At 55.0% G+C, this 14,055-nt stretch overlaps 1 protein-coding gene across 2 annotated transcripts in view; it reads left to right on the plus strand.

Annotated features, from left to right (window-relative positions):
- Window positions 1-9,526, plus strand: part of COQ8A (coenzyme Q8A) — a 34,468-nt gene extending 24,942 nt beyond the window's left edge. For both annotated transcript variants that reach the window (XM_090263494.1, XM_090263493.1), the window contains 11 exons: window positions 935-1,009; window positions 3,400-3,525; window positions 5,596-5,681; window positions 5,816-5,956; window positions 6,328-6,409; window positions 6,508-6,601; window positions 6,844-6,985; window positions 7,171-7,278; window positions 7,394-7,459; window positions 7,710-7,796; window positions 8,453-9,526. In XM_090263494.1, coding sequence (XP_090119620.1) covers window positions 935-1,009; window positions 3,400-3,525; window positions 5,596-5,681; window positions 5,816-5,956; window positions 6,328-6,409; window positions 6,508-6,601; window positions 6,844-6,985; window positions 7,171-7,278; window positions 7,394-7,459; window positions 7,710-7,796; window positions 8,453-8,737 — 1,292 coding nt within the window. In that variant the 3' untranslated portion in view covers window positions 8,738-9,526. The remainder of the gene's footprint in view (window positions 1-934; window positions 1,010-3,399; window positions 3,526-5,595; window positions 5,682-5,815; window positions 5,957-6,327; window positions 6,410-6,507; window positions 6,602-6,843; window positions 6,986-7,170; window positions 7,279-7,393; window positions 7,460-7,709; window positions 7,797-8,452) is intronic.
- The last annotated feature ends 4,529 nt before the right edge of the window (window positions 9,527-14,055 follow it).

Here is a 14,055-nt window from a genome sequence, read left to right on the forward strand (position 1 = left end):
GTTGCTCCCTTACCCACCACCCAGACCCACTGGCCGTGGGGCATCTTTAGTGCCTCCGCTGTCCTTCTGCGGAGGCCAGTGTGCTCAGCCTCGAGTTCTCCATCCTCTCTCTGCTAATGGGGGCCCCCCGCCCTCACCTCCCCGTCCAGCTACAATACAACTGTGTAGAAACTGGAGGAAAGAGGCGCCCGGGCTCGCTGTGCGGCCTCTGTGGCACCTGCCGGGCTCCCAGGCCTCTCCTGGGCATTTGGGGTCATCCTCTGCCCCACCTCTGGGTAAACGTGGCAGGAACGAACTTCGATTTGGAAGATTGCAAAAGGGGGGCGGGGGCGCTGGAGCCCATGTCCTGAGACCACTGTCAGTGCCTGAGCAAGGCTGCAGCCTGCGCTCCTGCGCGTCCCTCTGGCTTTGACTGGGGACACCCGACCTTTCGCTTTTGCAGAATGTTCTGACTTGCTCCAGTGCCTGCTTTGTATCACTGTAGTTAGGCCTTTTCTTCAATCCGCATGAACGGGAGAATTCTAGAGCACTGGAGACGCTGCTCAGAGACTTTGTAGCGGATGGCCGTGCTCCAAGGAGGTGTCCCATCGCGGTCCTCTTCCATCGTGCTGAGCCCTCCCAGTGCTTCCCAGCTGTGTGCGATCTCGGGGTGTATTTGTGTCCCATGAGCCTGTACATGAGCAAAGGCGATGGGGGGGGGGGCAGATGAAGCTTTTTCACCGAAAGCCCCTGCCGATCTCTGACAACAGCAGATGTGCGTCCCCTGCCTTTTGGTCTCCCCTTTCAAACTGTCTGGAGTGTCCTCAGGGGTCCCAGTGGAGCTCAGGTGTGTGTGTGTGTGTGTGTGTGTGTTGGGGGGACCTGAGGGCGGAGGCCGGTAGGCAGCAGCCTGCTCCCGAGCGAATGCCCAGAGCGCTCCGCCTCCTCCTCGCAGGTCTGGCTGTGGGTCTGGGCTTCGGCGCGCTGGCGGAAGTTGCCAAGAAGACCCTTCGCCCTGAGGAAGCCTCTGGTGAGCTGGGCCCCTGACCAAGACGGCAGGGTGGGCCCTGGGAGGCGGGCCTGCCAGCCCCCACCCCCACCTGTGTTCTGGGACTGTTCTGGGCCACTGCATGTCCCACCTCTAGGGACACATTCACTGTGTGTTGTGGGTAAATGGCAGCCCTCGGGTTGGCTGAGGCCCTGAGGCCACCCTGGCCCACGCTGGCCACCCTCCCTCCCTGGCTCCTCCAGTGGAGCTGAGGCCTGGGCCCTGCCTCTGCGCCCGCTCTCTGGGGCTCCCGGGGCTCCACGTTCGGCTGAGGGATGTGAGTGCTGCTGGCCCAGACCCCACGGGACCCTCCCTGTCTGAGGCAAAGGTCATGACATCTGTCCCTTGTCTCCCAGGGTCAGCCAGGAGTCAGGTCAGAACCTTCAGTCCCCTCAGGAGATGTCAGCTCATTCCAGTATCTGCCACCTCCTCTCCCTTCCTCCCCCCCCCCCCCACCCCCCAGTGATACCTTGCTGTCCTGTCCCCGTCGCCCTGGCTTCCAGGTCAGGGCTGGGCCCCTCTGGGGGCCTGCCAGTCACATGGATGGCCCCTCTTTACCTGCCAGACCCTCTTGTGGGGCCAAGGGGCCTCTAGGAGAGAAGGCACTAGCCTGTCCCCACAGGCCTCTGGGTACAGAGGGCACAGGGCACCGTGTGTGTCCTTGGAAGGGGCTGGAGGACAGAGAGGAATTAGTGAGGGTATTTTTAATGTTGGCGCAGAGACACTTTGGAAATGAAGCCTGGCTTTCTCTGCAGTGAAAAGCCAGCCTTCCCTAGGCATGGCCCCCTCCGCACCCCCTGAAGCTGGCTGTCCTCTGTCCTACCACGTCCAAGCACGGAAGAGGCTTGAAGTGGCTCCAGGGTGACAGCTGGCATCCTTTGTCAGGGAAGTAGTGACCCTAGCTGGGGGTCAAGGGGCCCAGGAACCATAGGACCTGGGACTCAGGCCAGCAGGGCGGGGTGGCCCTGGGCAGCCCCAAGCTCTGCTCCAGCTTTCTGGGAACGCTCCTCGGCCCAGCCATCCTGGAGTAGCCCTGCCCATGGCCCGCAGTTCTCCTGAACCCTCCCCCGCCCCCCACAGCTTGGTGTCTTTCTGTGGAGCGAGTCTCTCACCCGCCCAGGACCCCTTGCTTCTCTGACCTGGGAGGGAGCCTGACCCCCGCAGAAGCCTAACTGGGCTGCTCCGAGCCACTGGCAGATTTGCGTGTTCCCTCTCGGGCTTCTTTCTGTGAATTCAGCGACCCCAGGGCCTCCCGTCCTCACATCCCCACTGCACTCCATCTGCCCTGGTCTGACCTGGTCCCTGGGGCAGTGGGCAGTGGCATGCAAGCCACCTCTCCTGTTCCTGCCCTGGGGACCTAGCTCAGTTTTCTGTGCGCTGGGCCAGGCCAGAGGTGGTGGGGGCTAAGGGAAGTCATGGGCTGGAGGGCAGTGAAGAGGGTGCTGAGCAGCTTGGTGGGGGGCGGGGGAGCTGAGCGTGGGCAGACCCCTCCCCACAGCCCAGTCAAGTCCTCGCCATGCACTCTGCCACCTTGAGTAGACCGGACAAAGGTCATGGGCACCCCTGCGGCCACTTGGCACTGACCTGCGGAGCTGCAGGGCCCCTGGGCAGGGGGGCGACAGGCACAGTGGGCGAGGCTGTCCTGGACTCGGCTGCTCCCTGAGGCAGCTGCTGTCACTGCAGCCAGTTGGCCTTGTGTGGATGAGTAGTGGCTCCATGGTGCTGAAGACCTTCGTCCGGTACACTGGCGGGGGGGGGGGGGGGGGGGGGGGAACAGTGACTTGGCAGCCCTTACCTGGGGTGCTGCAAGTTGAGTCCCTCCAGGTCCCTTTCTCCTAGTGCCCGCCCCAGGCCTCAGGGACCAATGTGGAGGCCCTGCGTGCGTGAGTGCGTGTGTGTGTGTGTGGCACTGGGGCTGTGGGGGTGCTGGAGTCAGGCCTGGGCAGACTGGGGTGCTCCTAGAGGGCCTTCTACAGCATCAGGGAGGTAAAACCATGGCGGGTTTTATGGGCACCCAGGAGGACGGGCATAGACTGAGCCCGTCAGGCTGTTGGGCTTTTTCGAATCGCATGTAAAAATCCCCCAACACAGTGACGGTCTTGTCCCTGTACTTAGCCAGGAGGATTGGAGATGACAGTGGTTTGCCCAAGGCACGCAGCCACTGCCCGTGGGCGGGTTGCCCTCTGTCTCCGTGAGCCCCAGAGGGAGGGGAACTGCCTCTCCCCACAGATGCCTATGGGGGTCCTCCGGCCCTGCACCCTCTCTGGGGCCTCATGCGAGCCTGCCAGCCTCTTCCTTTTGCCACTTGGGTGAGGTCACCAGGCACACGGAGAAGGGGGTGGGTGCCGTGGTGACCTGACTTCTAACCACAGGGGGTAAGAAGGGCGTGCTGGACTCCAGCCCCTTCCTGTCGGAGGCCAACGCGGAGCGCATCGTGAGCACACTGTGCAAGGTGCGCGGGGCGGCGCTCAAGCTGGGCCAGATGCTGAGCATCCAGGGTGAGTGGGGCCCTGGGCGGGGGCCGGCGCTGGGCGGGGCTGCGAGGGGTTCGTCCTGCCCACCGGCTCCTCTGGCTTGCGTCCTGGCTGGTGTCCAGCCTGGGAGGTTTATGACGTGTCCTAAGCAGGAGCCCACAGTCACTTTTCTTTTTTCTGGACATTTTGAGCTATCTAGAGGTTATCCTGGCACCTCAGAAGTTGGTGAGTCTGGCAGCTCTCACCTCACCCCACACCCGGTGCTGGTTGGAGGGACCTGGCAGGGGCTCACAGGCCTGACACAGCATGATTTTGGGACAAGGGGCATGTGGCTCCAAGGAGGGGAGGTGGCTGAACAGGAGGCTGGCTCTGTGGCCCACGAGCAGAGCCGGGACTGGGGAGGCCTCAGGGATTCCAGTGGTGCCCCCCGGAGGAGTGCCCGAGTGGGAGCATTTGAGTGAGGTCCCCTCGCTGAACTGGCCAAGTGTAAGACAGGAGGTTACCGTGCAGGGGTGGGCAGGCCGGGGCACGTGGCTGTGCAGACTCTGCAGCTGTTCCCATCTGAAGTCTTTGGATGCGCAGCCCCCGACTCCACGAGGTCCACGCCCAGGGACCTGTCTGAAGGAAAGCCTCAGAGATTCGGTCCAGGCTGTCAGCTCTGGCGCAGGGTTCATGGTGATCGCAAATTCAGTCACGTGTCACTTAACAACAGGGGCACGTTCCGAGAAATGCATCGTTAGGCGATGTCATTGTGCGAACCTCACAGGTCCCCGCCCACTGCACGCCGGCGCTGTGTGGTGTAGCCCCGTGCTCCTGGGCTACAAGCCTGTTCAGCACGTGACTGCACAAACCGACATGATTCGATCAGCCTGAGAAAATGATGCCATTGGGAGACGTAAACATGAGATGTATGGGGCTGCTGCCGGTGTACTGTTTATTTAAAGTTTTAATGACTGATTTTAGGAAAACATTGATTTGTTGATCCCTGGCCTGACCAAGGATTGGACCTGCAACCTTAGCATATTGGGGCGATGCTCTAACCGAGTACCCAGCCAAGGCCGGTGTACTGTTTTAGAGCAAACTTTAAAATTATAGAGTTGACTCTAAAGTAGCGATAAAAAAGGAGAGTAAATACATAAACGAGTACCAGTTGTTTATTATCAAGTATGATGTATGTACATAATTGTATGTGCTGTGCTTTCACAAACTGGTTTGTTTACCCAGCATCACCACACACACGTGAGGAATGCATTGTGCCACCAGGTTATGACGGCTGTGACGTCACTAGGTGACAGGAACGCTTTAGCTCTGTTACCATGGGGTCACTGACTGAAATGTTGTCGTTCGGGGCTTCAGTGCTAACAGGCGCTGGAGCAAGCAGCAGCCGGGCTAGCAGACCGCGTGACGGGGCCTCTGGGGGACGCTAGGCTCCCACTCACAGGGCCCACTGAGAACAGGTCAGAGAACTGCGTAATGGCACACGCGTGCTCGTGAGACGCTGCCCAGGAAAGCAGGCCCAACAGCCTCCGGGCAGTGGGACCTGTTATGAAAAAACACAGAAGGGTCAGAAGGAAAAACAGTAGTTCTCTGCAGGTGGTCAGATATGGGTATTTTTAACATTTTACTGGACTTCATTTCCTAAATATGTTCTTTTATAATCGTCAAAATTTATTTCTAAGCAGCACACCTTCTCAAGCCGTTGGGGGAGTTCAGGGAGCCGGCTGCCCCGTGCTGGAAGGCCGGGCCCTGGTGGGGGAGGGCTGGGGTGCGGTGGTCTCCAGATATGAGGGCTGGTCTTGGAGCCCTGGGGCTGTGCACACCCAGGCCAGCGTCCTGTGTCCCTCTGGAGCTCTTGTCTGTGTGCCAGATGGGAAGATGTAGCCAGAATGCGAGGAGTTGTCTGAGGCTGGGCCTACGGGGTGGCACTGGGTCTTGTCGTCTCTGAACCTGGGGTTCCAGGGTATGGGAGGGCAGAACAGCATCTCCTAGGACACCGCACTGCAGCGGGGTGATCAGGGGGTGCCACTCGGTTCCTGGCCTCTGCTCCATCCTTCTTGGGGCTCAGTCCTCTGCTGACTTCTCTGGTCCTTCCAGATGACGCTTTCATCAACCCCCACCTGGCCAAGATCTTCGAGCGGGTCAGGCAGAGCGCAGACTTCATGCCGCTGAAGCAGATGACGGTGAGGCCGGCTGCAGCCCGAGGCGTCTGGGGCTTCCCGTCGCTCCTGTCCTTGCAGGGCAGCTGTGGGTGCTTCTCAGGGTGCCTCACGTGCCTGGGCTGTGCTTACAGCCCCTCCCTGGCCTCTCCCTCCAGAAAACTCTCAACAATGACCTAGGCCCCAACTGGCGGGACAAGCTGGAGTACTTTGAGGAGCGGCCCTTTGCAGCTGCCTCCATTGGGCAGGTGCACCTGGCCCGAATGAAGGGCGGGCGTGAGGTGGCCATGAAGATCCAGGTAGGCGCCTGGTGTGTGCACTTGTCCCCATGGGGGCTGCAAGGGCAGAGCCTGGGCCCTGGAGTGTGGGGGCCGTGTCATTTCTGGCCCCGGCACTGGGTCAGCTCTGGGTGCTGAGGAGGCATTTGCTGTGAGTGGCTCTGGGAGGGGGAACGGCCTCCCAGCACGCTTGGCCTGGGTGGGACAAGGAGGGGACAGTAGTTGTCTCCTTTGGGCCTGATCTGGGGGGCTGGTGCCTTGAGTGGGTGGCCCAAGGTATGGGGTCCTGGTAGGGCACTCCTGAGAAGCTCACAGGTAAGAGGGAGAGTGGGGGACCCCCTACAAGGGCCCTGCTCTGTTCACCCGGGACACGCCCTGTGCTCCCCCTACAGTACCCTGGTGTGGCCCAGAGCATCAACAGTGACGTGAACAACCTCATGGCTGTGCTGAACATGAGCAACATGCTTCCAGAAGGTCCGAGGCTGGCTGGCGGTCATGGGATGGGCTCTGGGCACCTGAGGGGCCGCCCTGGGGAGCCCTCGGCCTACCCTAACACCCCCTCCCTGGTCCAGGCCTGTTCCCTGAGCACCTGATCGATGTGCTGCGGCGGGAGCTGGCACTTGAGTGCGACTACCAGCGAGAGGCTGCCTGTGCCAGGAAGTTCAGGTGCAGCCGGGCTGCGGGCCCCGTGCCTGTCGGGTCCGGCGGGAGATGGAGGGACAAGCTCTAGGCCGTCCGTGGGGGAGGATGGGTTCTGAGGGGCAGACAGATGTGACGAGAGCTTGGGGCCATAGCCACACCCTACCTGGCACAAAGGCCGGCCCTCCATTTGGTGGGCTCAGTCCCTTGTTGCCCAGGGTGGGCCTGGGGAGGAGGTGGGCCCCGGTGTGACCTCCCATGCCTGCCAGGGACCTACTGAAGGACCACCCCTTCTTCTACGTGCCTGAGATCGTGGACGAGCTCTGCAGCCCCCACGTGCTCACCACGGAGCTGGTGACCGGCTTCCCCCTGGACCAGGCGGAGGGGCTGCGCCAGGAGGTCCGGAACGAGGTATTTCTGCCGCTCGCCTGGGCCTCCAGATGCTCCGTGTGTGGCTGAAGGGGACAAGGGGCCTGCGGTGTCCTCCCCTGCCCCAGGGGGTACCCTCGGCACCCCGTGTCCTCTGGGCGGAAGGTGGGGCTGGTGGGAGGTGGGAGCCCAGCCCCTCGGCTCAGCAGGCCGCCCGCCCGCCCCAGATCTGCTACAACATCCTGGTGCTGTGCCTGCGGGAGCTGTTCGAGTTCCACTTCATGCAGACGGACCCCAACTGGTCCAACTTCTTCTACGACCCGCAGCAGCACAAGGTGCGCCCGGTCGGGCAGGCACGGGGGCCTGTGAGCTCTGCTGGGGTGGCGGCTCCGAGCTCTGCGGGTCTCAGCTCCCAGTCGCAAACCTCCCCTCGGCATCACCCACTTCCAGGTGGCTCTTCTGGACTTCGGAGCAAGCCGGGAATTTGACAGGTCCTTCACCGACGTCTACATTGAGGTGGGGGCAGGGTCTGGCCTTGGCCTGTGCCGGCCTAAGGCTGGAGCGGGAGGCATGGGGAGTGGGAGGCAGGGACGCTGATCAGGCTTCTGGCCTGTGTCCCCACCAGTGCCGTGTGGGGACAGTGGGTGAGGCCATGGCCCTGTCAGGCTCACAGCACTGGCTGGGGCCTCCAGGAGGGGTCTGGGAGGGACAGTGAAGTAGTGGGGTCAGCAGCTCCCTGCTCTCCTGCCTCTGTGCCCCCACCCAGATCATCAGGGCTGCTGCCGACAGGGACAGGGAGACGGTGCTGAAGAAGTCCATCGAGATGAAGTTCCTCACCGGCTACGAGGTCAAGGTGAGCTCCTGCTGCTCCAGGCGCGGCTCCCCGGGGCCTGGCCTGAGGGGCCGCCTGCTGGGGGAGCCACCGCCCGTGTCGGGGCGTAGGCGGCGGACCCCCTTTCCTCTGGAGTCCCAGACAGGACTTCAGTTTGTAAATGGGTGAGATCGGAGGTGATGGCCTCCTGAAGGGGCCTCTACAGAGCCCCCGGGCATCTGAGGGCTGGGCCCTGCCCCGGCGCGGAGGTCCTCAGGGGCGCGGCTGAGGGGCAGTGGCGTTGGGTTACAGAAGGGGCTTGTCAGGAAGCCACTTTCTCACTCTCGCCACTTACAGATCTGCGTCCGTCCGTCACTGCCATCAGGGCTTGGCTGAGGGCAGGTGGGCTGGCGGGGCCCTCCCTTCCTTAGGCCTCATGGGAGGGGGAGGAGGGCGCTGGAACGTATTCTGTACGAACTGATGCCAAGTGCCTCCTGGCTGGGCTCGCTGTCCCTTCGGTCCCCTGTGGGGCCTGACTCGTGTGCCGATGTCGATTCCTGGCCCTGCTGGCTCAAGCGTCTGCTCCAGTCAGCCATCGTTCAGTCCAGTCCAAAACGAAACGCTCCCCTCCCCAACCCTCTCAACGTCAAAACCAGGCAGGCAGCACTCGGGGCTGACCCCTTCCCCTCCACCTCCAGGCCATGGAAGACGCCCACCTGGACGCCATCCTCATCCTGGGGGAGGCCTTTGCCTCGGAGCAGCCCTTTGACTTCGGCACCCAGAGCACCACCGAGAAGATCCATAACCTGATCCCCGTCATGCTGAGGCACCGGCTCATCCCGCCCCCCGAGGAGACCTACTCACTGCACAGGAAGATGGGGGGCTCCTTCCTCATCTGCTCCAAGCTGAAGGCCAAGTTCTCCTGTAAGGCTATGTTTGAGGAGGCCTACAGCAACTACTGCAAGAGGCGGGCAGAGCAGTAGCCACTCAGCGCAGACCCTCTGCTCTTGTGCAGCTGAAACTAGTAATGAGCTGGTGGTGGTGGTGCTCCGTTTAAAACTCCTTTGCCCGAGGAGAGGGGGTGGCCGGCCCCGACGGGGAGGGGCGCTGCTTGGAGCCCCGTTGCCAGCGTTCATCACGGTTTTCATTGCTAAGAGGACGTGGGACGAGACGTGCAAGAAGGCAAAGGAACCCAGCTGCTGTCAGGATCTAACGGTTGTGTATTCAGCTACTGAAATACTCTAGATGAAGATAAAAAGGCCATTTTACTTCCTTTTCCTTTTAGTAACAGCGGCTTCACCTAATGTGAACGGTAACCAGAAGACGAGAGAATACTGCCTTCAAATCCCCGCACCCAAAACACAATACAGAGGAGCCTTTCTGGACGTTATCGAATGAGTATCCGAGGTTTGTGAGTGCACGTGTTTCTAGGATGAGATGTGTGTCTTATGCCCTTTTCCTCTCCAGGCTGTGACCCGCAGCTGGGAGAAGTCAGACCTGAGCAGCGCCAACAAGTGCGGTTGACTGCAGGGAAGCCCACGCCTGCCCTCGGGCTGGTTGCTGTGTTTTCTGAGCACTGCTACCCCCGACTCGGGAGCAGTGGAGGGGGAGAAAAGTGCCGGCTCTGGTCTGCCAGCACCTGCCTGTGTGGAAGGATATGAACGTGCAGATGTCAGCTGGGTAGATGTGAGGGGTCCTCACAGGCTGTTAATTTTTGTAAAATTCTTGTAATTGTCTGATTTACTTGTTTCAATAAAAACAACATCCTACCACTGTGGCATTAATAATTTCATTCGTAAAGGGCTCTGAGCTGGTGGTGAGGGGCCCAAAGTCAGTGTCACACCCCAGCCTGTCTCCAGATGCTCCTGCGAGGTCTGTATTTGTTCCCAGCCGGAGGCTTTTGGTGCCCGAACCTGGAAGGCTCAGCACACATTCCTCATCAGAGAAAGAGGTGCTGCAGGGAGGGGAAAGGAAGGGCAAGGGGGTAGACAAGACATGCTGCGTCTCCCTCCACAACTAAGAAGGAATACAACTACCTCAAAACTAGAGACAACCAGAAGTTCCAGAAAATAAAACTGCATGGAAGTCCAGCAAACAAAGACACAAAGAAGAAATACCCATCCAGACAGGTAGGAGGGGCGGAGCCATGGTGGACAGGACGCGGTGTGGTGGTAGCAGCAGTGGGCCAGCAGAAAGCACAGTCATATGTTTTTAAAAAGTCAGGAGGGACACCTGGGGAGCGTTCCTAGCCCCTCACCAGACCACACAGCTCATGGTCCCAGCACCGGGGAAAATCAAGCCTCATTGCTTCTGACTGTGCAGACCAGTGGGGGTTGGGGTGGAGGCAGAAACTGCCAGTCTCTCAGCAGAGACCACTTGTTTAAAGGGCCCCCATGATCCTAGAACATCTGCAGACCCACCCACTCTGGGAATAATGGCCAGGGCAGCAGCTAGAGGGGCGCCAGTCTGGTGCAGAAGTGGGAGAAGTGCCTGGAAAATGGGCGAGTGCTGGGCAGGCAGCATTGTTCCCTCTCAGACCCCCACCACCACCACAGCGCCACAACGTGGTGAAACGGGTCGACCTGTACTGACGAATGCCTAAGGCTCCACCCCTTACAATGTAACAGGAGTGAGAGTTCTACCTGGAGCCTATCAGAATGAGGAGACAGAGAAGTATGGCCCAAAAGGGGAAACGGATCAAGGTTCCAGTGGGAGAACTAAGCGACAACCTAACAGACGAGGAGACAGACAACCTAACAGACACAGAATTCAAAACACTGGTGATAAAGATGCTCACAGGCTTGACAGATGTGCTTGAGTACGGCAAACACATAAGAGAAGAAGTGAAGGCTATGCTAAGTGAACCAAAGGAAAATCACACAAAACCGATGGTGAAGGGAAGGAAACTGGGGTTCAAATCAATGACTTGGAACATAAGGAAGAAAAAAAAGTCAACCAGTGCAGAATGAGGAAGAATTGAAAAAAATGAGGAAAAGTTACCAAATTTTGTGAAGGAGATGGACATACAGGTCCAGGAAGCACAGAGGGTCCCGGGCGAGCTGGATCCAGAGGGGACCACACCAGGACGCATCATGATTGAGATGCCAAAGGTGAAAGATAAAGAGAGAGTCCTGGGGGCAGCAAGAGAGAGGCGGAGAGTTGCCTACAGGGGGGTGCCTGTAGGACTATCAGCTGATTTCTCAGAGGACACTTTGCAGGCAGGGAGGGACTGGCAAGCAGTATTCAATGTGATGAAAGGCAACCTGCAACTAGGATGACTCTATCCAACAAAGCTATCATTTGGAATGGAAGGGCAGATGAAGTGCTTACCAGGCAAGGTGAAGCTAAAGGAGTTCATCATCCCCAAGCCCTTATTATATGAAATGTCAAAGGAACTTACTTAAGAAAAAGAAGATCAAACTATGAACACTAAAATGACAACAAATTCACAACTATCAACAATGAATCTAAAAAATAAAAACAAAACCCAACTAAGCAAGCCAGAACAGGAACAGAATCATAGGTATGGGGATCATCTGGAGGGTTATCAGCTGGGAGGGGGAAGGGGGAGAAATGGGGAAATGGTGCAGGGACTAAGAAGCATAATCAGTTGGTACAAAATAGACGGGGGGAAGTTAAGAATAATACAGGAAAGGGTGAAGCAGAAGAACTTATATGCATGATCCATGGACATGAACTAAGAGGGGTGGGATTGCTGGAGGGAGAGGGGGATACTGGGCGGAGGAGAGCAAAGGGCCAAAAAAAAAAAAAAAATACTGTAACAATATAATCAATTAAATATACTTTAAAAAAAAAAGGGTGAGGGGACAGCATGTGTCACTGCCCTGCAACCCCCTTGCACACCCCCTAGGGCTCAGCCATGCACATACAGGAAAGCTCAAAAGGCTGTAACTCAGAACGCTGGCAACAACTGCCCCTGGCTTAGCGCTGGTCTGAGTTGCAGTGAAACCCACTTTCAGAGATCAGATGAGCAATACTTCCTGAAAAGTGGCTTTTCCTGCGCGACTGGATTCCTAGGTAATAGGGGCATTTTGAGCATTCCGTAGAAGCCCTTCAAACAGTGAACAACACCCTGAAAATTTCATCTGGGTAAAATAACTCAGAGAGACTGCACTGGTCCAAAATAGGTCCTCATATAGGTTTCAAAGTTTCTTTAAGGAAAATCTTTCTGCGGTTTTGCCTTGATGGGTAACAGACACCCTGGGCTCCAGGACAGGATGGCGTGGTCGGGGGAGTCTCCCTGCCAACTGCTACCCCTTGAGGTTTAGCCCTGGGGCTCAGCACCGCCTGCCGAATCCTTGTCAGGACATTGCATCCAGAAACTGCAGAATACACAGTTTTTGCACATGGAACATTCTCCAGAGTAGATCACATACTAGGGCACAAAACAAGTTCCAATAAATTCAAGACTAGTCATATCAAACATCTTTTCCAAACACAGTGGCATGAAATTAGAAATCAATTCCAGGAAGAAAATGGAAAAAAAACACAAGTATGTGAGACTAAACAATATGCCCTTAACAACCAATGAGGATCAAAGAAGATATCAGACAGGAAATCAAAAACTCTTGAAACAAATGAAAATGAAAATGTAACTTTTCAAAATTCATGGGAGGCAGCAAAAGTATTTCCTTCTAAGAGGAACTTCCATAGTTAATATTGGCCTACCTCAAGACACAAGAAATATCACAAACAAGATACATGTAACTCTATACGGAAAGGAACTAGGAAAAGAACAAACAAACCCCAAATGAAATAGTTAAGATCAGAGCAAAAATAAAACAAATTAAAAAACAATAGAAAACAAATCAACAAAAGAGAGCTGGTTCTTTGAAAGATAAATACAGTTGACAAACCTTTAGCCAAACTCATCAAGGGAAATAAAGGCCCAAGTAAAATCATAAATGAGAGAAAAATTACAACCAATACCATAGGAGAACAAAGGGCCATTAAAGAATACTATGAACAATTACATGCCAACAAATTAAACAATCTAGAAGAAATGGATAAAGTCCTAGAAAATTTATAATCTTATAAGACTGAACCAGGAAAAATGCAAAATCTAAACAGACCAATTACTAGTATGAAGTTGAAGCAGTAATCAAAAACTCCCGATAAATAAACTGATAAATAAAAGTCGAGGAACAGACGGCTTCACAGGTGAATTCTACCAAAGAAGAATTGATACTTAAGTTTCTTATTTTTTAAAAAACTGAAGAGGAAGGAATTCTTCCAAACTTGTTCCACAAAGCCAGCATTACCCTCATACCAACACTAGACAAAGACATCATTAAAAAAAAAAAATTACAGGCTAATATCCTTGATGAACATAGATACAAAAAGAAAACCCTAAAGATTTTACTAAAAAAAAACTATTAGAACTGATAAATTCAGGATACAAATTAATATTCAGAAATTGGTTGCAATTAATGATCAGAGAGAAATTAGCAATCCCATTAAGAACTGCATCAGAAAACAAAATACCTAATGAAGAAATTTAACCACAGAGGTAAAAGATGTGTACTCTGAAAACTCCAAGACATTGAAGAAAAAAATCGAAGAAGATACAAATAAATGGAAACACATACCATGCTCATGGATTGGAAGACTTAACATCATTGAAATGTCCTTATTACATAAAGCAATCTACAGATTCAGTGCAATCCCTATTAAAATACCAATGGCATTCTCAGAATTAGAACTAATGCTAAAATTTATATGGAACCACAAAAGACTGCAAATAGCCAAAGAAATTTTGAGAAAGAGTGGGAGTACCCTTGCCTTGACATCAAACTATACCATAAAGCTTCATTATTCAAAACAGTATGGTACTGACATAAAAACAGATACACAGTTCAATGGAATAGAGAGCCTAGAAATAAATCCTTGTTTATACGGCCAGTCTATACAAAAGGAGGCAAGGATATACCATGGAGAAAGGCTAGCAGTTTCAATAAGTGGCGCTGGGAAAATAGGACAGATACATGCAAAAAATAAATAAAAAAAAATAAACCGGACCATTTACTTGTTCCACATACAAAAATAAACTGCAAATGGATTAAAGACTTAGACCCAAAAGCATAAAACTCCTAGCAGAAAACAGGCAGTAAACTCTGATATCACTCTTAGCAATATCTTTTTGGATATGTCTCCTTGGGCAAGGGAAACAAAAGGAAAATAAACAAATGGGACTACATCATACTAAAAAGATTTTATGCAACAAAGAAAACAGTTAACAAAACAAAAAATATAACCTACTGAATGGGAGAAGATATTCGCC

The sequence above is a fragment of the Furipterus horrens genome, unplaced genomic scaffold (assembly GCF_987537825.1).
Source record: "Furipterus horrens unplaced genomic scaffold, mFurHor1.1.pri manual_scaffold_15, whole genome shotgun sequence".
NCBI lineage: Eukaryota > Metazoa > Chordata > Mammalia > Chiroptera > Furipteridae > Furipterus > Furipterus horrens.